At 38.9% G+C, this 26272-nt stretch overlaps 1 protein-coding gene across 1 annotated transcript in view; it reads right to left on the bottom strand.

Moving 5' to 3' along the window:
- The window catches only part of TTC39B (tetratricopeptide repeat domain 39B), an 87469-nt gene that overhangs the window by 4138 nt on the left and 57059 nt on the right, over positions 1–26272 (bottom strand). The window contains exons 8-19 of the mRNA XM_080940097.1: positions 24369–24433; positions 19502–19607; positions 18265–18330; positions 16520–16628; positions 15739–15806; positions 15594–15653; positions 13791–13952; positions 11486–11577; positions 10240–10366; positions 7520–7628; positions 3098–3215; positions 439–555 (exon numbers count right to left, since the gene is read on the bottom strand). Of these exons, the coding sequence (XP_080796223.1) occupies positions 439–555; positions 3098–3215; positions 7520–7628; positions 10240–10366; positions 11486–11577; positions 13791–13952; positions 15594–15653; positions 15739–15806; positions 16520–16628; positions 18265–18330; positions 19502–19607; positions 24369–24433 (1199 nt within the window). The remainder of the gene's footprint in view (positions 1–438; positions 556–3097; positions 3216–7519; positions 7629–10239; positions 10367–11485; positions 11578–13790; positions 13953–15593; positions 15654–15738; positions 15807–16519; positions 16629–18264; positions 18331–19501; positions 19608–24368; positions 24434–26272) is intronic.

Here is a 26272-nt window from a genome sequence, read left to right as displayed (position 1 = left end):
TTGGTCAGAAAACTATGACCCAAAGACCAGCTCTGAGCACACCCAGTCTTCACTTACCTTCCACATTACAGGTACATTGTCAATGGACACCTTATTATACTCTAAAGACAATACTCACTCTACGACCAAAATACCTACTGCTTGGTCATTTACAGAAAAGTGTGATGACTCCTAGAATAAGCTGAAGCTGCTTGGTTAGCTAGGTGCACACAATCACATCTCCAGGTAGCCACAGAGCAATGGACTAAGGCAGGAAACATCACAACTCCAGCAAAAGCCCATGCATTAAAACAAGCCTAAATTAGCAAAAGCAACCACACTGGACCTGCATTAGCTCGCTGGTTTAAGGAATACAGAAATCACTGCTGCTAATTTGCAATGGCATTGATGTCTCCCACTTCAAGTCAACAGGACAAGTTACCTTAAGTACTCACTCACCTTGCAGTTTCTAGGACCTTTATAGCCTTGTCAATTTCCCCTTGACTTTTATACAAAAATGCCAACTCAAACAGAGTGAATGGCACCAGATAGTGGTCATACTTCAACAGCTTTTCACTAAAAGAACAAATGAAAATCAATTAAGTCTAAACAGAACACAAAAAATATAACCTGAAACACACATCATTCTTCGTTTCTCAGATAATGTCAAGATTATCATCAGAGGAAGGCTGCTGCTTCACAAATACAATGCTTGACAACCTATGGAATGGGGCTGGGAGATGGCTCGGTGGTTAAGAGCACTGACTGCTCTTCCAGAGGTCCTGAGTTCAAATCCCACCAACCACAGCTCACAACCATTTCTAATAAGATCTGATGCCCTCTTCTAGTGTATCTGATGACAGCTACAGTATATTTATATATAATAAATAAATAAATCTTAAAAAAAAACAACCTATGGGATGAAGTATGCTTTCATACATAATCTTCTGTTCCTTAGGGTAAGGCCAGCACTGGTATAGCATGACTTCTCAGGCAGATCAACGCACACAGACCTTCAACAAGATGAACCCAGAGTCAACAAGGTCATCTTCATGAGCGTGTGATTCTAAACTCAGGAATAAGGAAGTCGCACTGGATTTGTGTTTAACAAAGCATCAATTTCCCTTATACTTAAGTCTTAGAATTCTTCAAAATGTCAGTGACTAGGTGGCTAGCTGCCTTGTTTCAGCATCATTATGAAAACTAGAAGCTCAAGAAAAAGCTTAAGTAACAAACAGCATTTTAAATCTAAAGCAACTGTTCCTGTAGTTCTAATTATAATTGATTTTTCACTTTTAGTGACAGATATATACATTTAAAATATACTTGTTATCAAAAGTATAAAGTGCAGCATGATTCCCCACAGTTTCCATTCTGAATGGCTATTCTGTTTGCTGACTAGTACAGTTTTGTGTCAGGTTAATTTCAGTTTACCAGGCTATAACCAAAACTAATCTCAGATGCCAAAGAGAAATAAGAGCAAGACAGTTGTGCAGGAGACGTGGGGTCTGAAGAAGCCTGAGATTTTGTATCTCAATGGCCATGTAGGAGATATAGCTCTAGACCCATAGAGAGCAGGTGGCTGGGGCTTAAGCTTGGAATATGGGATTCATCCTTTGGAGAAAGGGCAGATTAGAGGAAACTTACTTGCTGGCGAGGGACAAGACAGAGATGACTTTTTGCCTGTACTTCTGACATGAAGAAAAACAAAAACACGTATCTTTGGAAATTAACAACCAAGAGGCCAGTCCTCACAGAAACTTGCATTTCAAATGTACATTGCTCTAGAGATCCAAGAACTGTGTAGATCAACAGGATTAACAGCTTGGGCAGAAGCTGATGTAAGTGGTATGGGAGATCTCTTCTTCAAGTTAACCCCACTCAAGGTGATTTCACAATTCAAATATCATAAAGCACATAAGTAAATGACTCCCTGTGAGATTCAACTAAACGAAGCAAGTGGCACACATGGTCACTGTTGTCGCTGGCCCTTGAACATTATGAAAATGCCAATAAATTAGAAGCATATGTACTTTTCTAGTATGTTCACCAGATTATCTTATTTGGGAACTAGATATTGTGCCCTATATTCAAATAAATGCTGTCATGAGGAAGGATCCAAGTGGCCTTTAATGGAAAGGCACATGACATGGGAAAGAGGGTGTCAAGTGGTACACAGTAAGGCCTCCATCTTTTTGGCTTGCAGTCTAGAGCATAAAGTACATATAAAACAAAATGTAACCTGGAAATAGTCAAAGCTTTCTTGGTGTGTTAAGATTAAGCATAATGGTTTTTCTTTTTCTTTCTTTCTTTCTTTCTTTCTTTTTTTTTTTTTTTTTTTTTTTTTTTTTTTTTTTTTTTTTTTTTTTAACTTCATATAGTCTGTGAGTTGTTTCTGGGGTGTTCAGAATAGTGAGCCAATGTTTAAAACTCAGGAGATCTAAAATTAGATGCAGCTTCCAGATTCTTTATGAAAAGTAGTAGAGACCACTGCTACTGACCCCACATGGTGCAATGTGAGTAGTTTTAACCTGTAGAGAACACAGTGGCTACCATTTTGTTGATAGGAATATACCCTTGCTCCAACTCTCTGTAAAGTATCAGGACAGTACTATCATTGCTATCTCTTAAAAAAAATCACTATTTACTTTGAGAAAAACAAGAAGTGGTATTTATTACCTTCCTTCTCTGCCAAATTACCATGAGGAGACACTCAACCTCTAGGTTATGATGTCTCTGTCATCCAGTGAGCCCAAATATGTGCAGAACAAATATATGAGACACACACCCACATCCACCCTTCCCCAACCCCCACACTCCCACATGCAACCCCCAACACACACTCACCACACACACCTCACACACCACATAAACATACACAGAAGAGATAAAGACAAAGTGAGTTTAAGAGAGGCTCAGCAATTCACTGCTAGCGCTTAATGACTGTCAGCCTGGCTGTAAGTTTGCATTCTGCAGTCATCTTTAAGCACCATGTGGAAATGTTTAAAGCCATATTCCAAGCAAACTGTACCTTTGTTCATGAGGGTAAAGGCTGGGAGCATCCCTTTGCCCCACAGATTCCCCTGAAGCCACAACCTGTGCTCAGGCTGGCTCTTACCTTTCCACAACATGGTTGAAACACAGCTCAGCTTGTAAGGGCCGCTGTAAGTTCTTGAGGCAGCACCCTTTCAGTAATTTCACCAAGCATTCATCATCCACAGAGTAGTCAGTAAAGTCTTAAAACAAGAAGCATAAACAAAAGGGGTAAACTCTCATTGTTTTTGTGGTATCTTGGATGAATGCTAAAGGGTTGTCTATATAAGGCTGACACTCTGGGTTGCCTTTCACCTCCAGCCCAAAAATACTTTCAGAAAAATTCTAATTGACAGGGAAAACTAACTGATGTTGGGTTTTAGAAGGACCATTGAAAAATATATGTATTAACTCACTACACATGCAAACACTTGCTGAGAAGAATGCTGAACTCACTCATTCTTCTAGTATTTATTATGGTGTGTTCACAGGCAGATTTTTCAGGTGGTCATTCTGAATTTTGTGGCCTTAGCTACGACAGGAAATTTGAACTCTAAATAAAGAAGGAGCTTCATTAATTCTCTCAGAGGTAAAGAAGGAGGAACCAGGCTGTCTCCTCCTGTTGTTTTGGCTTCTAATTCTGCTGGCGCCTGTGCAGGAGAGGATAACGCTTCCATATGGAGAAGCAGATGGCCTCCCACCCGTTCAAAATGCAGGAAGCAGAAACCTCTCTTCCAGATCATTATGTTTACAACCTATCAGTTCTCCCAGGTTATGTTCTTTTCGGGGGAAATTATGCCGTAAAATGATCCCCAAATACAGGAAAGGCACCCAAAGCCTCCACGAACTTCCATGTTCCTAGAGAACATCAAGGATTTCCTTTCCCTACCTGGGCCCCCATCATCTGTAGTTCAGTCTGAACATATTTAATTGAATGAGCTGCATCTCATGGTGGGGTAGCTATGTGACAAAGGTAGCCATGCCACGTGTTCCATGCTTGAAGGCTTTCCTGCTTTTTTCTTTTTGAGTGACATGTGAAGAAGCCATTCCAAAACAGACTGCTAATTTACACATTTCGGGCTGTGACAGCAGTGTGGAGGGGTGGTAAAGGGAACTGACTAGTCCCCAGATTGAAAGTCTCATGCTTTGGGGTCAAGCCTCAGGCCTCACCAGTGACAAGTGCAGGTGTGTTTCAGTTCATAAAGCCCTCACCCACTGGAAGTTAACAGTGCTACTCAGTCACTAGAAGGTGCTCACTTCACTTTAAGTGTCAAGTTCTCCCAGAAAACTTCATCACTAGAAAACCCACAGATGCCAACACCTCTAACACCTCTGACCTTCCTCATTACTTAGAACTACCTCTCCCTACAGCTGCCCACCCTGAACCCATGCTTCTCTCAGAAATGTCTGCTGAGAAGCTGGTCAGTCAGGCCTCAGTCCAAAGCCTTAAGACCCACATTGGACACTGGAATTTAGTGTCACTGCTGTGCATCCTGTTGAACTTTGAGAAGCAGTTTTCTGACAGTTTGTTCTGTGACAACATCTGCTTGCTCAATGAATGATGGTTTTTGAGGTGGTACAGACAACTACCAAGGAAAAACCAGTAAAGTCACTCTATGGGGATCTTAAGTTAGTAATACAACAGAGGGGTTCATATTCCATATCCAACACAAACCACAGAAACAAAAGCCACAGTTTCCTCTGACCATAGCTCACTGTCTGTTACATGATCACTCCCTGTCATGATTCAAAGTCTCATGAAAGAGGAAGATTTCAACAATTTCCATCTTCAATTGGAAAAAACAATCACTGCAACAAGGCTGGCAATAAGGCTCTCCGGTGAAGGTGACTGCCACTAAGCCTGATGACCTGGGTTTGATCCCAAGGCCCCACATGGTGGAGAAAAAGTACCAGTGCAGCAAAATGTCCTCTGACCTCCACATACACAGAGAGAAATAATACTGCTTGAAAAGTTTTGGTTTTTTTTAAATCATGGTAATGATGCCCAAGCTTGTGTGCAGCACAGTGTGGCTGCTGAGTGCCCTAAATGTGGGCAGACCAAGAAAGAAGGAAGCCTGAAAACTACAAAAATATCTAGGCTGAGTATTTTAGAAACTCGCCACAACAGACCGAGCAGGAAACGTGGAAGCTGACTGAAACGTGAAAGGCCACCAGACTGCAATCCCTTCATGGAACTGATTCTGTTTGCTATATAATGTCGCCACACAAATTAACTGCAAGGATAGACAAAGTGGGTCTGCTGCCAACTTCTGCTACATGATGGATTTGTTTAGACTTCCAAAGAAAACGGTACAGAAATTAATACCACATGCCGACCGACTCTAAGCATGCCTCCAAGAGCACTCTATGTCTAGACTGTACTCTTTGTGTGGATGACCAACCTTTACTCACTATGGCAAAGCACTACAGTAGGTCAGTAGTACCCTCCTACCCTGTTTTTGAACCACAAAACCAGACCACATTCTGATAACTAATATGGGCTGGGGTGAAAGACAGGCTTATGTAACTCAATTTTCCAATCACAGATTCCTCACCCCTTATTCTGGAGAACAGGAGTCTAATCACTAAGAGTCAGGAGTGGGGGTCAGAGAAGATAATGTCCTTACATACAATTGTCCTAAACACCATTATAAACTTAATCTGTACTGATAATCCTGACAACAAACAAGTTCTTTTATCTAGAGAAGAAACAAAGAGGGACAGAACTATAATGAGCCTGGTATATTTGCTGGACTCTCAGCTCATTACCCAGAACCTGATCAGGCCTTTCATCTGAAACAGAAACAGAAACAGAAACAGAAACAGAAAAGGCAGTGATTTGGGTCTCTAAGCACTACCCAAGTCTGTCTGGGTTCTAAGCACCGCCCATGATGCAAGCATTACCCCTTATTTCTTTTTCTCCAATCAATAGAGAGCAAAACAACCTGAGGGTAAAGAGTCTCCTTGCAAATGTGATTGACAAAAGATCCACTCTTGGGGTTTGGGAGGATATCACAGCACACTACAGAGGCTCGGGATCCATCCTATAGAGTCTAAGGAAGCAGGGAATAGAGGGGGAAGGCAGGCTAGTTTTCTTAGGGGTGGGGAGGGAATTGTTTAACATAACCCTGTAAAAGTTTTTCCTTTATTTTCCAGTTTTCACATAAGCATTCATTCATCCATTTAATTTGTGGATGGGGAGAGCGGGAGCCCACAGCAGCAAGAGAGCTATCTGTCTTTATTCTAAGTCTTTGCAGCTATGGAAATACTAAGGAAGTTTGAATAAGCAAATTAAATTATTAAGTTAGTCAAATTCATTGATCAACAATGAGCACTACTAAATTTGTTCAAAATTTTAAACTTTTGGTGAAACTTATCTCATGGAATCCCATTTTAAAACACAGTGGCTTTTACTTTATATGTATGAGCACTCTGCCTACATTAATGTGTACCACCACCTGTATGCCTACTGCACATTGAGGTCAGAAGAGGGGGTCAGATCCCCTGAAACCAAAGTTACAGGCAATTATAAACTACCATATGGGTGATGGGAATTGAACCTGGGTCTTCTACAAAAGTAGTAAAAATTCTTAACCACTTAAAAATAAAGCTATCTCTCTAGCCCTTAAATCTTATTTTAAAGGTAAACTCTAACATACTTCCATTTTATTTCAATTTCAAAATGATGTAGTTGTGTTGATTTCTATACAAAATAAAACATTTTTCTTTTTAAAATAATTTTACAATAAAATGGGAAAGAATGCCTTATATCCATTAGATTGGCTACTATTTCATTTTATCTGAATAAGTGTTTTGCCTGTGTGTGTGTGTCTGAGGATCACATGCCTGCCTTGTATCCATGGAGTCCAGAGAGAGGGTGGAATGTATTGTGGACCTAAATATAAGGCAATGGGCCATTCACAGCACAGTACAGAAGTGTTAACTGAGTGTCTCCTTCAAAACCACTGAGATTTAACTAGTCACTGCAATGGTGTGAGAGGTAGGAACTTCAAGAGAGCAGTGATATATGCTGTTTGCTTCAGTCGCTCTCCACATCATGTCCTCTGCCATGCTACAGGGCAGTAAACGAAAGTTCTCATCAGCTATCCTGTACCTGATAGTCTTCACGTCTGTAGAAAATATCCTTTTTATTCTTCATAAATTACCCAACCTATGGCATTCTGTTACAGTAGCAGAAAAAGACTAAGAAGAGCTACTCCTTAAAAACAAGATGCTGACTGATCCTTCTTTAAACACTGGCTGTGTGGCTATTCATAAATATGGAATCTCATCCTATACCACAGCCTTTTGTGGCACATGTCCTTTGTTTAGAACTACGTTCAAAAGATTCACTGGTGTAACAATAGGTGCTGTCCTCCCTCTATCTTCATGACAATCGAAAGCTCAAGCCTTGCTCCTGAGATGCACTCAGATCAATGCAGGCACATGTGCACCAGGGAGAAACAGGAAAGGAAGTGTAGCAGAGTCAAGGGCCCTGCACACTTACTTTGATTTTGTAATGCCTCTTCAGCTTTCTCCACAGTCACCAAGAGGTTTTCAGAAAGGTCCCTTCTTTTGCCCACTATTGAAAAGCCATTCCAGACGTACATCATTTCCTAAGGAGGAAGGATAGAAAACCAGTAGCAACTACCTGAAGTGTTGCTAAAAACTTCAACAGGACAATCAGAATTTTGTTCTAACTTTTTCTTTATTTGGAATTTAGTGATATAATTTTCCCTAGTTTTATATGCCTTTTGTCTTTTATGCTCTAAGGTAAGTAAGTATATATCTTATACTCTTACTAAAAAAAAAATCATTCATTCATTCAACAAACACATGCGAATTATCTACTAGCATACAATCCTTGGATAGAATATAGATACAAAAGTAAAACATTATTTTAAACTGACACCATGAACAATTTTGTTTGATGTAAATTTCTGTTGTTACTTTTAAGTAAAGAGAAATATTTTAAAATGTCTGCCACTTGTTTACATGAAGTGTTTCCAAGCATATCACTAGAAATGATCATTGGAATATTTATTTTACTAGGCTCAGGTTCTTTTATATCATTAAAAACATGTGTCAGCCCAGTAATGCGATCCAATATGCAGAAAGCATGCTTGTTTAAAGGCCATATGGCTGAATGACAGCTCCTGAAATATAAACTAATGACTCCTCCTTGCAGATTATATTTAATGGGCTCACACATAAGAATTTTTTTGATCAAAAGCAAATGTGTTTTTGCCTTAAAATATTTTTCTAATGTCCAGATAGTACAGTTCATATTTTGAAGGGTCTATGATGAACATGCATTTATGTTTTGACAGATATTATTTGAGAGTCCTTTTAGTGGAGCAGCCATGGACATGAGGCAGGAAATGCTGGTGTCAGGTTTGTTTTATGGTCCTGGAAGCTAAGAGCACAATTCAATAATGCTATTTTTAAACTGATGATGATTTCAAGTTTTCTATTGACTTAGTATTTATCAAAGGGAGAGGCAAGCTTGGTTTGAGAATTTTATGAAAACCAGTCTGTGGCAACAACTCTAGGTATGATCAATTCTAGTCAATTCTTTGTCACTACACACCCACCAACCTTCAGTGATTCAAAGCATGATAGGGTCTTATACACTCCAGTGTCTAAGTTCTAATGTAGACAAAGAAATACAATGGCTCAGTAAAGTTTCTGGAAAGTTCTTTGACATAGAGATTCTTCCCAGTGCAGAGCACTTGATATAAAAGAATGTTGGACACAGCTAAACATAATTAAGCAACACAGGCATCAACTGGGAAAAGGGGTTTAGGTATCTCTGTTTAGCACAGCATTCTTGTCTGTGCTCAGGAAGTGATCACAGGTTCATTGCATTTCTATCTCACTCCATCAGTCTAATTTTGGGGTTCTGTAGGAAACACCTGGGTCTACGAAAGCTGTAGGCTAGCTCCTATCTGACCCCGGTTAGGGGATACATTCTTATTCCTCTTAAATACATGAAGAACTTCTTAGAGTCAGCAACAAAACAAGAACAACCCAATGAAACCAAAGGACATGAAGTGCAATGCAGGAAAAAGTTAAGCTGAATGAGCATGTGCATAATTACGTTCAAAGTGTCAGTGCAGAAATGAAAATTAAAAGAAAGATCCATCATTTAAATTGATACAGGGTCTTTTTGGGGGGAGGAATTGAAATTTAGCATTATTTACCCAACATTAACACAAGACCTTTAACTAAAAATTCCATTTCTTTTGAAAACATTCCTAGAGAATTACATGTAAATGATGTTCATTGTAGAATGTCCACAACAGCAAAAAATGAAAAATGCTGTATAACATTCAAAGAAAGATGATTAAATAATCCCCAAATAAAAAAGGTTCATAGAACCAACCACACAAGAGGACCAACACACCTGTGTGCATTGAACAGCTTTCCTCACAAGAAAAAAAAAGGCTTTGTTTTTAAAATTCAAGTAAAATTGTGTTCTTCACAGAGGCTTTGCCAAAACAGTGAGGCGATTTGGAGGGTGAGTTCAAGCAGGACAGGAACAGCCTCCTGCCCAGCAGTACGGGGTCCTGCAGTACAGCATGGCTAGTTCAAAGGAGGCTCCTCTCAGGTGGGAAACTCATGTCTACAGAAGGGCATGGCTTAGGGATGAATTTCCCTAGTTTACAATCCCACATCAAAATGGCAACGTTTTGTTTACATGGGCTAGACATAATACCTTAGGGGTGGAGAAGGCAGCTGGCTTTGTAAGACAGGGTCTCACTTTATAGTCCAGACTGATCTGGAATTCACTATGCAGCCCTGGCTAGCTTCAAATGTGCAGTGATTCTCTGGCCTTAGCTACCCAAGTGCTAGATTACAGGTATAAGCCACCATACCCAGATTCAACAAACTATATTCTTGAAAAAGTATGTTTTAAAGGTTTCCTTTACTTTTTTACATAGCTATTAGAAAATGTAAAATTGAATTTGTAATGTTTTATAATTCATTTCCATTTTATTCAAAATGATTTTTTTTGAAGTTGCCTTTATTACAATGTCTAGAACATACTAACTAGTCAAAACATATCAGGTAAAAATTTCAACTTTTAAAATTAGTTTATGTATAAATATAAAAATATATAATAGTTCTTAACTGAGCTATAAGCTTAACAACTAAAGTACATTCCCTCATGCTCTCAAGAGTGAATTTATCTCTAGTATGTAAACAGTGAATAAAAGCAAATACCAGGGCTGGCAAGACGAGCTTTCCTGGGACACCTGAGGAGGGGGAGTACCTCCGAGCCTTCCTCACAGCGAACTTCTCGGTTGGGAGAGATTTCCCCGCGATTCTCTGCTTCAAGCCATCTACCTGCCTGCGAAGATCCCCATGGAAAGGTCAGTGAGCATAGATATCATTCACAACTGAGGTTTTCAGACTGATAACACAGGCCAGTAGCAGCCGGGAAACTGTTCCAAATGCACATTTTTGGGTGATACCCAGACCTGAGTCTGCGGTTCTAGTGTAGGGACAGCATTCTGGATGGTGACACACGTTCAGGTAATGTGGATGTACAATTCCATGAGAGCCACTAACAGATTTCCTTCAGCTTAGCTAGTATCTTACATCTGTCAAACACAGTCCAGGCTAATCTAGATATAAAAGATTAAGCAGAAAAGAGTTCAAAGTATTTATCCAGCAAGTGAGGAGAGTGTAACATTTCCTGTTACTACCTGAAGCTGCTGCACAGATTTTTAACATAATATGTCTCAAAAGATAGCCATCCATCTGCATAATTTGAGAAAGCTAACCAAGCATAGGTGACTTTGTAAATAATCATTTTAGGATTTAGTATTTTCAAAGTTCTAAGTAATTTTAGGCTGGGAGATGGCTCAGCAAGTAAGCGCAATGGCTCACAAGCATTAAGAACTGAATTCAAATGGCTCCAGGATCAGTGACATCCTGTCAAGAGGGAATAGGACAGAGAGTGTAGAGTGGGTCTCCTGATGTTATCCCCTGTCCTCTGCACATGTACAGGTATGTGCATACACATGCCTACACATGATGTGTACATACAACACACACACAAAATCTAAACACATGGATGAAGAGAGGCTACATATTTGTGGGTGGCTTCTTATGCATAATTCTATGAATGCATAAATAAGGAAAAGAATTCAAGAAAAGATCTAATTACATCACTGAAAGATTCCAAAGGCTTGAATGAAAGAGCAGGTGCAAAGCCCTGGAAACTAAACCCTAATTCTAGAAAACAAGTATAATGCTATATTTTCATTATTCCCAGACATGCAAACAGATCTGAAATCATGCTAAAGAATCCATACTGGCTCTCGGCTAAATGCATTATTATTTTAAGTGTGTCCATACCAGTGAGTAGAGAAATTACGAACTAAGGAAGTGGAACATGAAGGGAAAACTCAGCTGTGTCTTAACACCCCCAGGGTCTCTATGACAGAAACAGTGTCATGCTCACCTGAACAGAGACACTACATTCTCCTTAGTCACTGCCACTTCTTCCTCTGGAAGCATGCTCAAAATGGCTGCTTTCAAGAACACATATGTTGCCTTGAGGGAAAAAAAAAGAAGCTTGTTAGAGAACACTCATAGGAACATGACATTCTAACCTTGAAAACCAGAAGAAACCTAGAAACTATGCAGATGTTACCAAGGCTAACTGTTTTCACCAGGGTCCCAAAATTAAAAGAGGTAAGTGGACATAAGTACCAACCCTAACCAAGAAGCTATTTGCAATTGATACCACTAGGAATACGAAAATCTTCTGCAAAGTGTTGCACTGGGTATACCAATCACACTCCAGGCAGGACATAGCCCCATGCCTAGGACAAGCTGACCATAACAAAACAAACTCTATGGCTTTGGTATGGTTGGTTGGTTGGTTTGTAGGGGTTGTTTTGTTCTAAGATTTTAAGTTTACTGATCCTTTGAGTGTTTTGATTTTAATTTTTTGATTTATGGATTTGTTTAAAAAGAGAAAGGAAGAGAACATAAAGATGGGTGAGTAGGGAGCAGTTGGAGGGAATATGAAAAGAACATTTTTTCAAAAAGATTTATTTATTTTATATATGTGAGTATACTATAGCTGTCTTCACACACACCAGAAGAGGGCATCAGATCCCGTTACAGATGGCTGTGAGCCACCATGTGGCTGTTGGGAATTGAACTCAGGACCTCTGGAAGAAAAGTCAGTGCTCTTAACCACTGAGCCATTTCTCCAGCCCAAGAACATTTTTAATTAGGAAGAAAGGGAGGGGGAGAGGTAGATGGGGAGGGGAGAGGGGAGAGGGAGGGAGGGAGGGGAAGCGAGAGAGAGACAGAGAGACAGAGAGACAGAGACAGAGAGAGACAGAGACAGAGAGCAGCATAGGCTTTTTAGCTCCCTGCACCAACTGAAGTGATGCAATCCCAGCACTTGGGATACTGATGCAGAAGGGTTGCTATAAGTTCAAGGCTGATCTGTGATTCATAGTGAGTTCCAGGCTAGCTTTGGCTACAAGGTAAAATTCTGTCTAAAAAGAACAAACACAAATCGAAAAGGAAGAAAACAGGTGCTCCTATACATGTGCACAATGGCACAATTTCCAAAACTGCTTAAAAATATGATTAACTATTAGAAGAAATCTGTTTCAATAGATGGTCATACTTTCAGTTAATGTGACCATTCTCCTATGACAGGACCACAGGACCATGCCATCACAGTGGGAAAGTGGGCAGAAGGGACAATAAGCCATGATCCCTTTCTCCCAACTTTTCTAAAGTGGCTCAAAATTAACTTTAATTATCACCAAAAGCTTGATTGCTGGGGTACCATAAGTTTACAAAAATCACCAAGATTTCAGTATTGATGATCAAGAACTGTGACCACATATGCAGTCCATCCTGGCAGCAAAATGCCTTGCTGGGGAGCACTATGAGGAGGGCTCATAAAACCTGGACCAGTTGCACCACAATGTTCATAGCAGCTCTATTTATAATAGCCAGAAGCTGGAAAAACCCAGATGTCCTTCAGAAGATGAATGGATACAAAAATTGTGGTACATTTACACAATGGAATACTACTCAGCCACCAGAAACAATGACTTGACCAAATTCTTAAGAAAATGGCTGCATCTAGAGAATATCATTCTGAGTGAGATAACCCAGTCACAAAAGAACAGACATAATATGCAGTCACTGATAATGGGATGCTAACCCCAGAGGCTCGCACTGCCCCAGAAAAAAACTCACAGACTGTATGAAGTCCAAGAAATAAAACAAAACAAAACAAAACAAAAAAATCTTTATACAGCAAGAAAACTTTGACTATTTCCATGTTACATTTTGTTTTACATGTACTTTATGCTCATTGTAACTATTAAGTTTTCAATGCATACTATCAAACCTTTAAAAATATCAAGTACTGACTAAAAAATATATTCATACAGTTTTATGTAAAAATTATTTTAAAATCTGAAAAAAAAGTACTGACAAAAATGTATTGTATAATTTTATGCAAAAAATGCTTAAAATCTGTACATTTATCTTTGTTTTGTAAAATAAAGTTGTTAAAAAAAAAAAACCTGGACCAGTGAGGATGGCACCTGCAATTATATCCTAGCCACATCCTGCCTGGAGTGTGGTCAGTATATCTACCTCCCCCTCTCCTACAGCCTCTAAACTGAGAAAAGTATCCATGCCGTATTCTTGAAAAATCAATCTTACATCACAAACCACTGTGACCACATAGCAAGCAGAGGACATGACAGAAGCAGAGGGCTTACCTTGGACCATTTACTCTCTTTGCAAAGTAGGTCTGAATAGTAATACGCCTGCATCCAATTTTGTTGGTATATATAAATCCACATTAATTCCCAGTAACAGAGATGGTGAAACTGTTTCCACTCTTCTTGAACTGAAATGCATTTGCGAAATGTTTCTTGAGCCTATAAGTCAATTGCATAAAGCTGATCATCCAAATATTAGACAAGGAGATAATAACCTAATGGAAAAATGCATGAAACACTTTGTACAAAAAGAACAGAAATCATCCTCATTAAGCCACTCAACATGTCATCACGTTCTCTTCCTTAACGTATGGCAACACAGATTCTGTTGCTTCATTTCACTTTGGGAGGGGATTTGGTGAGGAATAGGAAGGAAATCTGCTTTCCAAGTGAGATAGAAATGTCAAAGTTCTTTCATAAAACACAGTCTATAATAGCATAAGAATCTTCATTGTGCTTAAAACGCACTTTAATCAAAATTCCATAATCAGCAAAAGGTTAACTAAGCCCTTATCAGAAAGATTGGTAGAGATGTAACCAGGCAAATCACAAAAAAGAATAATTAATGAACATATAGCAAGTTCATAAACTGGTTAACTAAAGTTTGAACTAGGAATATAGCTTAGTGGTGAAGCACTTGCCCAGCCTGCACAAGGCCCTAGACCAGCACAACAAATAATAATAGTAATAATAAAATTAAGTAAAAAATTCAATTTCACTTTACACTCATCACATGGGGAAAAAAATTAAAGGACAGAGATGTTTCAAGTTGACAAAGTGCACTAGAAATATGGATTCTCGTATGTTTAAAGATTCATTTTTTTGTGTACATTTGAGTGCCTGCACCATATATGTATACCACATGTATGCCTGGTGCCTACAAAGGCCAGAAGAGGGTATTAAATCCCATGGAACTAGAGTTATAGGCAGGTGTGAGCCACACCATGTGGGTGCTGGGAACTGACCCTGGACCCTCTGCAAGAACAGCAAGTGTCTGTAACTACTGCAGCATCTCTCCAGTCTGTTCACCATTTCTTTACAGAAGTTTACACTGAAAGACTCTTGAGAAAGGCAATTTGCTTGGATATGTTAAAGATGCAGGCATATCTGACCCAGAATTCTATAACGATATATTTGTGCACAAAAATGTTTAGTGACCAGTCACCAATAGCAGATCACTTTAATAAGTCTAAAATATCCAGCTCATAAAAGAAAACCCAGTCATCAAAATGAATACAAGGAGACTTAAATGTACAACCTGGAAGGCAGATCTAGGGTTTAATATAAATAGAAAAAGATGTTTAATCTAGAAAGATATTTTGTGTAGAAGCATATCATAGGCAGGCAGGCACAGACGCACGCACACACATACACACACACACACACACACACACACACACACACACACACACACTTCTCTTTGGCTTTTAGAGAATTAATCAATGAGCTCCTTTGATAAGAAACCAGCATAGTTTCATCATTAAGTATAAGATAGCTTCCAAAATCAATGCAGAAATAGATAATGGTCAAAGTTTTCTGAAGCCTCTCAAATGCCTATGTATTATTTTATACATTCTTTTAAAAATATTTTATATACCCCATCATAAACTACTTCACATATGTGTAAATATGCTTTAAGGTAAGTTACTAAGTATGACAACATACATGTACAAAGAAAAGTTTAACTTGTCAGAATAGCATTACTATTTATTTTTGGTAGTCCACATAACCAAATTTACTTATATTGAGTGATCGTGTGATACAACCCTCCCACAGACACTCCCTTGATGACACAGCTACCTTTTCAGCATTGCCTTTCAGCAGCTCAATTCGAGCATGATAGAACAGTATGAGGGAGCCCTGTGGAGAAAGGAAAGAACATACTTCAACACACAATGACGGCCAAGAGTCATGGCTGAGACAGACAATGGAACAGTGAGCATACATTTGGGAACTGTTGAAGGAACGGTGCAAGGAGACTCTCTGCTTCCACAACATTCACTTCTCCTGTACCTAAAAATTGAACAGACACTACTCAGTGCTCACAAAACAATACACATTTACAACCAGCTCCCCAACTCTCACTGATACACAGTACACACTCACAGACAAGATAAAAATGATTGTTTTGTGTTTTCATCTGAGAGGGGTATGACTTAAAGAGCTCCAGGGCAGACGAGTCCTAAGAATGGAGGTGGCTATCTCAGACTCCCACTGACATTTCCATTTTTCTAGTCAATGTTACCTTACATTACGTCTAAATTTAATTTTCTACAAGATAAAAAATATGAAAATACTAACACAAATGTGGTAAAATTATGGCCACCTAATTCATAAATCTTATCTAAGAATAGATTTTAAAATGTTATGAGAAATTAGAGAGATGGCTTAGTAGTTAAGAGCATTGGCTATTCTCAAATAGAAGCCAAGTTCAATTCTTAGCACCCACATGACAGCTCACAACCATCTGTAACTCCAGTATCAGGATATCTAATGCCTCTTCTGACCTCTATGGGTACAAGGCATGCATGTGGTACACAAACAAAACACTGATAGGCATAAAATAAATAACATGCATGCATATACATAACTTTGAAACTGTTCAGTGGAAACAGTTGGTCAGCTCTCTCTGCCAAAGATCTCTATGATAAATCTCACTATCTTCCATCTTAACTCAAAAAAATATATATATCAAAAGTCAGCAGACAGAGACTATTAGCTCTTACCGAGAATCAGAGAGATGTAGGTATGGAAAGCCAGAATTGTAAGGCAACAGAGTGGGGACCGCATGCTGCTTCCTGACGCACCTTCCCGTAGCTGCAGAAGGCCCAGGTCCTGCGGAGGATAATTGTATCACAAAGAGAGAAAAATCTGACTGAAAAGGTTCACAGCATTCATACGTCCTGCCCTCCATGAACTTGGGGTTTTATTTTAAACTGGCATGAGACTAATAGATCCTTCCATTTCAGTTAGCTTTAGTTATCCACTTTATATAGCCCAGAGTCATCTGAGAAAGAAGCTCACACTGAGGAACTTCCTACTTCAGATTGGTCTGTCACATGTCTTTGGGGGATTATGCTTGATGCAAGAAGACAGCTCACTGTGAGTAGCACCAATCCCTAAGCAGGTGGTGCTGGGCTGCACAAGAAAGCTAGCTAAGGGCTAAAGAGATGGCTCAGCAGTTAAAAGCTGAGGTCCTGAGTTCAATTCCCAGCAACCACATGGTAGCTCACAACCATCTGTAATGGGATCAGATACCCTCTTCTGGTGTGTGTAAAAACACTACCTTGTACAATAAATCTTTTTTTTTAAAAAAAGAAAAAAGAAAATAGAAAAAAGAAAGCTACCTAAGTATGAGCCTATAAGCAAGCAAGACAGCAAGTCAGCAGACAGACTTCCCTCATAGCTCCTTCCTCCAGGTTCCTGCCTTTAGCTCCTGCCCTCACTTCCCTCAATAATGGACTGCAACCTGGAAATACATTCCCTACATTGTTTTTGTGAAGAGTATTTCATCTTAGCAAGATACCAAACTAATCCATATTGATCATATAATGGATTGAGAGGAATAAACTGCTCATTCCCAAGAAATGCTGTATTTCTTGGGTAAAATTTCTGATTTACACAGTGTATTGGCTGGTTTTTGTGACAACTTCACACAAGCTGGAGTTATCACAGAGAAAGGAGCCTCCCCTGAGGAAATGCGTCCATGAGATCCAGCTGTAAGGCATTTTCCCAACTAGTGATCAAGGGGGTGGGAGGCGCAGCCCATCATGGGTGGAGCCATCCCTGGGCTAGTAGACCTGGGTTCTATAAGAAAGCAGGCTGAGCAAGCCAGGGGAAGCAAGCCAGTAAGTAACATCCCTCCATGGCCTCTGCATCAGCTCCTGCTTCCTGACCTGCTTGAGTTCCAGTCCTGACTTCCTTGGTGATGAACAGCAATGTGGAAGTGTAAGCTGAATAAACCCTTTCCTCCCCAACTTGCTTCTTGGTCATGATATTTTGTGCAGGTATAAACCCTGACTAAGACACACAATGAACTGTTAGGGGCTTGTCTCAATGGTAGAGCATTTACCCAAGCATGAGCAAAGCCATGCCTGGGTTTCATCCCCAGCTCCACAGAAAACCATACTGAGATTCAAGCTCAATGTACTGTGATGGGCAAGAACACAGGATTCTATGCCTGCAGAGACCTTGCCCCCCAACAGGGACAGTGGAACAGGAACTCACAATTTTATGGGAACAGAGTGAGCACCATCAGCTAAAAACAATACATGATTCTGAATGTTAAAACACTTGAGCCTCACTGGGGAAATATGAGGGAGTGCACTGTAAAAGAGATAGTATTTATTTCAAACCTAAGAAAAGCAGCACTCTTGAGAGAATATCATTTGAAAAGAAGCTAGGTGAAGAAGACCACTATAACAGAGAACAACAGAAATTTCTTCAAAATGAAGCCAAATGCCATTCATACTCTGTTTCCAGAAAATCCAATAAATTCTAGTAGTCGGATGATTCTTGCTGGTAAAAGAGACAGCATCTGTAAGAAAAAAATAGAAATATAAGTGCACTTGTGTGTTAGACTCTGACTACAGACAGCCCACATGAGTAGCTTATGTGTGACGCTGACAATAAGCTGCCCAGTCAGTGGTAAACCCTAACCTGTTCAAATGTCCAATAAGCCAAACCAAGTCTAACTTGATTAGGACTCAGTAAAGAGACGATAAAGTCTGGCTTCTCCATGGTTCTCTAAAGAATGACTTGGCTCTTCTTCTGTGAAATTAAGTGATATGAAAGACATCGAGAACAAGGCTGCTTTCTTCTTTTTCATTTTGCCTTGTTTTGTTGAAATATGGTCTCATCTGTAGCTTAAGCTGGCCTTGAACTTACAGTGCCCTCCTGCTGCTCACGTGTTAGTTACAGACATGAGCCTCCATTCCTGTTTTAGGCAAAGTTTCCTTTACATTCCTTTCTGGAAGGTACAAACCTAAAGTGATGTGGGTGATACTCCAGCACTAACAGAAGTGGGCAGCCACAGCAGCCTGGCGCCTTCTGGGACACCCCTGAAGGACAGTGAAAAACAGATAGTTTCCCAGAAGTGGCCATATACCAATTCATAGAGGTAGCCAGTAGGCTAGGGATAGATGGCCAGAGGCTTAGGAAGAAGAGATTTTGGAACTATCTCTCTGAATGGGAGAAAGTGCATCCCAGGTGAATGATGAGGTTTAAGAGCAAAGCAGACAGAATAGGCAGTCCATGGGGAGAAGTCAGTCCATCCTCCACCCCCAGAACTGACTGCTGCACATGGGCTCATCAACATAGAGCCCTGGGGACTATATGCTCAAAATATGATTCTTTTCACTACTTCATTGTACTCTGACAGTGTATTACTCCCTCCCACATTCAACTCCAGAGCCATCACTGACATGAGAACAAACATTTCCAGTGTACAAACAGAACTAGATTCTAGGCTCCTCATTACTAAAGGCCTTATTAGTCCAATCGGGGTGTTGTATGCTTCCCTTGTACTGTGGGATCTAAAGCTACTCTGAGCACATACGGAACTCTGTAGCATTCCCAGGATGGGAAAACTAGTCCATTCCAGCAGCTCACTAACCAAACACAGGTAGAGGTTTGGGATGAAGTTCGATAGTGGACACTTGGTTTCATCTATCTACAAAAGGTTCTGGTTTTTATAACTGTTTCCTTACCAAATTAAAGGCCCCTGTTCCAAGCTTGACTCCTCCTTCAAACTCATAGAAGAAGTGTTGCTCATGCTTATTCTTCTGAATCATGTGCAGGATAGAAAGGCACTCTCTGAATTGAGAACAAGGGTAGAGAATGAGTTTCCCATGACTCTGACAAACAACTGTCAGACCAATGTAATGCTACATTGTATACTATAAATGTCATTACCTTAAAAATTACAAAAATGCAAATTACACTTTTAAGCTAGTCTGCTCCTAAGGATACAGGGTAATTCCCAAAAGCTGAAAGGAAACACCCATTTTACAATGTTTAGGATAGAAAAATCAAACATCAGCAAACTCAATTTAGGAGCCAGAGAACCTCAAGGCTTTGATCTCACAGCTTCCCTGGAGCATTTACTAGGAGACTTCAGGAGTGTTCAGGTCTCAGCTACTGTGCACACTTGGATCCTACAGGCAAAAAATACTTCAATCCCATGCAGCTGCCAAGGACTCACAGATACATGGGAACTTGCTGAGACTAATCCCACAATAAGGGTATCATTTGTCTTATCTTTTCCCTTCGAAAAAGCAAAGGGGTGGTGGAGGTGGTGATGGTGACTGAACTAAGGTTCTCATACATTAGGAAAGTACTCCACTACTAAACTACATCCCCGGACCTCAGATCATCTTCCAAAGACAAATAATCAAAGACATGTAAATTAGCAATAAGTGGTAACTGCTTACTGAACTGGGAAATAGCCAGTTACCAAAAAGGTAACAAAGAAGATGTGTCTCAGTGGCAGGACACAAGATACCATCCACAGGGCCCTGGGTTCCCTCCCTAGTACAAGAGCAACCAAACAAAACAATAAGGTATAACCAGGGATCGTCTATTCCCAGTATAATACAACAATGTAAAGCACATAGTCTCCCTTACAATGCATTCTAGCCAAATCTAGCCAGCTTAGAGTTAACTGGTTTATAGGAAGTATTAACTGACCAGAGTATATAAGTTGCATCAGACTCCTTCCAACTTTTAACCATCCCATGCTGTCATCTGTTCTGAGCATAGTGGCACATGATTATAATCCTAGCACTCAGAAGGTTAAAAATGGTGTTTTCCAGATAGTTAAAGTCAGCCTGGGCTAAATTGGGCTACAGAAGTAAGACCTATTCAAAACAGACAGAAATTAAGGGGACATACCAACTAATGTAAATCCAGGTTAGACAGGGAGAGTTGGGAGCTGTCGAGGAAGCATCAGTTTAATAACAGAGTTGTGATTATGTGGTATGTATTTTTGGATGTAAGTAAAGGATCTATAAAAATTCATTATAATAATTTATAATGAAAATATTCCAAAAGAAGATATTTTTCTAAAAATTAATTATATGTGGTGTATTTCTGCACATGATTGTGTTACTGTGTCCATGAATACCCAAGAAGGCCTGAGGCATATGATCCCTTGGATCAGAAGTTATAAATTATGAACCACCTAATATGGGAAGAGCTGGGAACTGAACTCAGGCCCACTGAAAGAGCAATGTGCACTTTTAACCACAGAGTTATTCTAGACTTCCAAATAGAATTTTTTAAATAAAAATTTAAAAGCTGATTTTAAACTATAATTAAACTTCTTATTTTGCAGAATGCTTATATCTGTAAGTGTGAAAAAAGATATATAAATATTATTTATAATAATAAGTTATTTCAATATAGAACATCTATATGTTTAAAAGCTTACCTTTTAAGATTTTTAGTGTGTGTGTGTGTGTGTGTGTGTGTGTGTGTGTGTGTGTGTGTGCTGTTTGTGCTATGTGTCATACATATGTGGCCTCTGATTGCCTGGACCTGAAATTGCATGGACTTGCAAACCATCCAGTATAAGAGCTGAGACACAAACTTTGGCCTTATGACAAATCCGACAATGTTCTTAACCTCTGAACTATGTTTCCAGCCCCAAGCTTTTAAGAACATAAAATATTTCCCTATGTTCTTTGCTAATAACTTAAATTTTTGTTTTGTTTCAAGACAAGGTTTCCCTGTGTAGTCCTGAATGTTCTGGAACTTACTCTGTAGACCAGGCTGGCCTTGAACTCTGAGATCTGCCTACCTCTGTCTCCTGAGAAAAAAAATTTAAATACTAAATTTTATTGAAATTTATTTTTATATTGACGATGGTTTTACCTTATAACAATTTTCAAAAAAATTTACTTAAAATATTTCTCTTTTTCCACTATTTTGAAAGGATTCGTGAATAAGTAGGAATTTAGTATAGTGTGAACGTCTAAGAAAACATCTGTGTGTAGAAGTACATACAAACATGCCCACCTAAACACACTAAGGCCTCTTTCAAAGCCCCATCCCTGCACTGATGCAGATGTCTTTGCTACCATAGGACTACTTAAATTAGCTTTTTAAAGTTCTCATAATTAGAAAAGCAATCAACTCTTTAATCTTCTAAAAAGTACTTTGAAAGGAAATCTAAAAACATTATGACAAGTTTCCCAAATGTACTCCCTCTTGTGAGATTATTTTTTATGGATTCCAGGTTTACATAATGCATACAGGTAAAAGTGCCTCTTAAAATACTGATCAGGCTCTGCTTCTGGTGAAGGGGTGTGTTCCCAGTGATGCTCAGAAGCTTATGTTCCGTTTGCTTTGAGCACATAACAATTATTAACCCTGAAAAATACACACAAAATATATTTCAAACATTTTTGCAGACTTGGAAACTAGAGGTGCTGGGAGAGTAGGTACCTTCTGAAAGTAGGAAATAGTTCATTAATTAACTTTATATCTATGTGTCTATGTGTCTGAAAGCATCCATATGGGGTGTACAGACCACAGTCAGTAAGACATATAGTCTACCTGGGTTAAAAGACAGATTCCAAGATAGTGAGAGGGGTTGGGGTGGATGTAAGGACATTTCCACAGATGAAAGAACTACACTATTGGAAAATCTATGTCAAAACAAAACCAAAGTCTTGGCTGATCCATAAGGTATGTGACTGGGGAAGGGGCCAGGAGACAGCAGAACAATGTCCCTGCAACAGGAAGAATCTGGAGCCCGAGTCTAAACAAAATTATCCCACATGAGAACATGACATACAGTTAACAGAAAAAGCAATAAATAGAAATTGACTCCAAGATGACCCACATGTTGGATCTAATCTAAACTAAATATGTAATTTATTGAACATAATCAGGCTGACCAGTGTGTAATTGCAGGTTTGGAAGAAATGAGTGAGAAAAAATGCAGGAGAAACAAACTTTGAGGAAATAATGGCAACAAAAGTCTAAATCCAAACTAAACTGCTGAAATGCAAAGACACAACTTACTTTTCAAGGAGATGAGAAAAAAAAGATATATTAAATATATGAAACAATTGCACAAACAGATGAGGTCCTAAACAATACAAGAACTGATATGATGGAGTGGTGCTTTTAAAGGGCTAGAAAACAAAACACCCTAACAACTTAGAATACTATACATAGCAAGAATATCCTTGAAGGTAAAGGCCAAAATAAACTGGTTTTCAAAACAACGCAAACTGAAGAAAAATGCTAAAAGTTGATAGTATGAGAAATGCTAAAGGAAGTTCATCAGCATAAAAGTAAACAGAAATGGTGTCAAATATTTGGTAAGCAGAAACAGAGTAAGACGAAGGTATTTAAAACAAAAGGATGGAGCTGTATTATGCATTTATATGGATACACATATGGAACACACCATAAGAACTGTTTAAAAAGGCTGACTATAAATGGTCATCTTGACACAGCCTAGACTCACCTGAGAAGGGAGTCTCAGTTGAGAAATTATCTAGAACAGATTGGTCTGAGAGCAATTCAGTTGAGATTGTCTTCATTACTAATGGCTGTAGGAAGATGCAGTCCACTGTGGGCAACATCATTCCTTCGGAAGGTCCTGGACTGTGTAAACGAGCTAAGCATGAGCCTACACACATGAACCAACAAACACTGTTTCTTCACTGTTTCTGCTTCAAGTTCTTGATTGAGTTCCTGCTCTCACTTCTCTTGGTGATGGGCTGTGGCCTGAATGTGAGCCAAATAAGCTCTTTTCTCCCCTAAGTTGCTTTTGGTCAATGTGTTTTATCACAGCAACAGAAAGGAAGCTTGGAACAAATGCCAACTGGTAGCAAATGAAACTATGTTTTCCCAAAGCTCTTAAATTTTACACAAAACAGTACTGTGTTAACTCTAAGCTAATGCTAACAAGTCAAGAAGGACATTATAATCACTACATTAACCGCAAAAACTAGAGACACAAAATCATAGATGCTTTAAAAAGTTTTTATTAAAGCAAGCCATATGAGTTGGCATGTGTTTATAATCCCAGCACTCCAAAGTCTGAGGCAGAAAAAATGTGAGATGTAAAGCCAGCCTGTACTATGTAATGAGGCCTTGTCTCAAGAACACAATATATAAATAGCAACATAAATACAAATATACAAATATTCTTAGGAGAAACAAATAAAGGTGTTACCTGACCAGAAACTATGTCTGTCACTTTCTCTTCTAATATTTGCTCTTGGACGAGTATGTAAATTTAAGCCCCTCTGTGAAACAGCACCTGGGCAGGAATCAGGTGCATTTACCAACACCAAATGAAGAAATCTAGCCATAAGATTTCTAAACATAAGAAATCTAGACATAAGAGTCCACAAGAGTTTTGAAGAACAGAATTGTACAGACCAAGAATCTCTTTAAAAGCCAATCTTAGTGTGGTAGTAATAATAATCCTAACACTTGGGAATCTAAGGCAGAAAAATCCAGAGTTCCAGGGTAGCCTGGCTATAGCACAAGAGCCTGTCTTCAAAAATATTTAATTTAATTTCAATTTCAGTCACACTTTACTTTGTAACTTACTTATATATTTGGTAACTTGTTCTAATTTTGAGTCCACCTTTGATGAAGTTGATCATATTTTCATCCTGAAAATAATACAATTAAATAATTAGAGCACTTAGGGTGAAAAGTTAAACAGTATTTATTTGTGTAATGAGGGGTGTGTGTGTGTGTGTGTGTGTGTGTGTGTGTGTGTGTGTGTGTGTGTGTTTTGCTGGGAATGAAACTTAAAGCATGCTGGGTAAAGGAACACTCCACCACTGAGTTTGCTCCCTAGTCCCAAATACTGTGTTTTGACTGCATAATTATGAAATTGATACATAACACTTGCTTTGCATTTGCAATGTGTCATTTTGTAATTTTTTCTTCTAAGTTTGAAGTTAGTGAAAATACATTTTTAAAAGGTGTCTATTACCTTGTATTTCTAAGGATATAATCCTCAAAAAATTGAGGGCCAAATGTAGTCCTAAGCTACTTCAATAGATACCACTATCCACTGAGAAATACTCTTCTGGGCTCAGTGGGACCCAAAACATTTGACTACACAAATCTGTTCTAAGGCGAAACTTTCGTATCCACCATACCCAGTGAATAATAGTTCTTTCAGTGGTGCTTTAAAAAGAAGTCTACTTAACACTGTAAATTTCTTTTTTTAAAAATGATTTATTCATTTTATGTGTATGAGCTGCCTTTCTGTAGCTGTCTTCAGATACATTAGAAGAGGGCATTGGATCCTATTACAAATGGTTGCTGGCTACTTTGTGGTTTCTCAGAACTCAGGACCTCTGGAAGAGCAGTCAATGTTCTTAACCCCCGAGCCATCTTCTTCAGCTCCAACACTGTAAATTTCATTTGTATAAATTTGTGGACCAAAAATCACTGATCTAAATTCTGAAGTGGTTGTCACTAATGCAATCTGGGGGTAGAAGACCATTTTACTTCTCTGTGCTTGAGGGTTAACACTCATAAAAGTGAGGCAGTTGGCCTCAAGAAATGGCCTCTTTAGGATCAGCACTCTTAGAGTCTAATAAATACACCAAATAACCAACGAAAGGGCATTATGGTAATGGTAATGACAAGAAACAGGCCCACATTCCTACACTCCTAAGGCCATTAGCTAATTTAAAGATCTCAGACACTTTTGAAGCCAAAAAACAAAAACAAAACCCTATTTTTAGTTTACTATTCTCCTTAGCTACTTAATTCACTATACAACTTAAATGTTTCTATTCTTATTTAGGATTATTTTAAGATATTAAGAAAATTTAATTTTATATATTTATTTTAAAAATTAAAAATTTTAATATATTAAGAAATTTAAAATATTTTAAAATATTAAGATATATAAATAAAATTTTATTTATACTTATACAAGTTTATATACAACCCAAAAAGAAATTTTTTGGGCTGGATTAAAATCAAATAATGATTATTTCATTCTATGATTCAGTAAACACTGGCTAAATGCTTATTTTGTAATGGGCATCTGAATGCAAAAGCAACATAATGTGCTGAATAACTATGCATGAGCCACGGTGGAGGCATGCACTGTGATGGATGTACACATGGGGTATCAAGAAAACACAAAGTGGAGCATGAAGTCAACCAGAAAATCAAGAAAGGACAAGGACAGACCCAGGGAAAGAAGGCAAAGCTATCCTAAAGTTTATGCAAAGGAAACCTCAACTGGATACACCAGGAAGCATTAAAGACCACGAGAGGCCATTTGCAAGTAAGATCAGAGCTAACACAGCAACTACTGCAGAAAAGGAAGAAGCTGAGCAGGAGGGAAGCTACTCTGACCCCTGTGCAAAGTGAGGGTCTGCAGCACCTGAAGACAACCATAAAAGGAAAAGGAGATTTCCAGTGCACCCTGGAAACCCTTCCCAATCTGTGATATTACAATACAGAACACTGACAGAGTC

This window comes from Micromys minutus, assembly GCF_963924665.1.
Source record: "Micromys minutus genome assembly, chromosome: 28".
NCBI lineage: Eukaryota > Metazoa > Chordata > Mammalia > Rodentia > Muridae > Micromys > Micromys minutus.
This window is presented reverse-complemented; position numbering and strand designations above follow the sequence as displayed.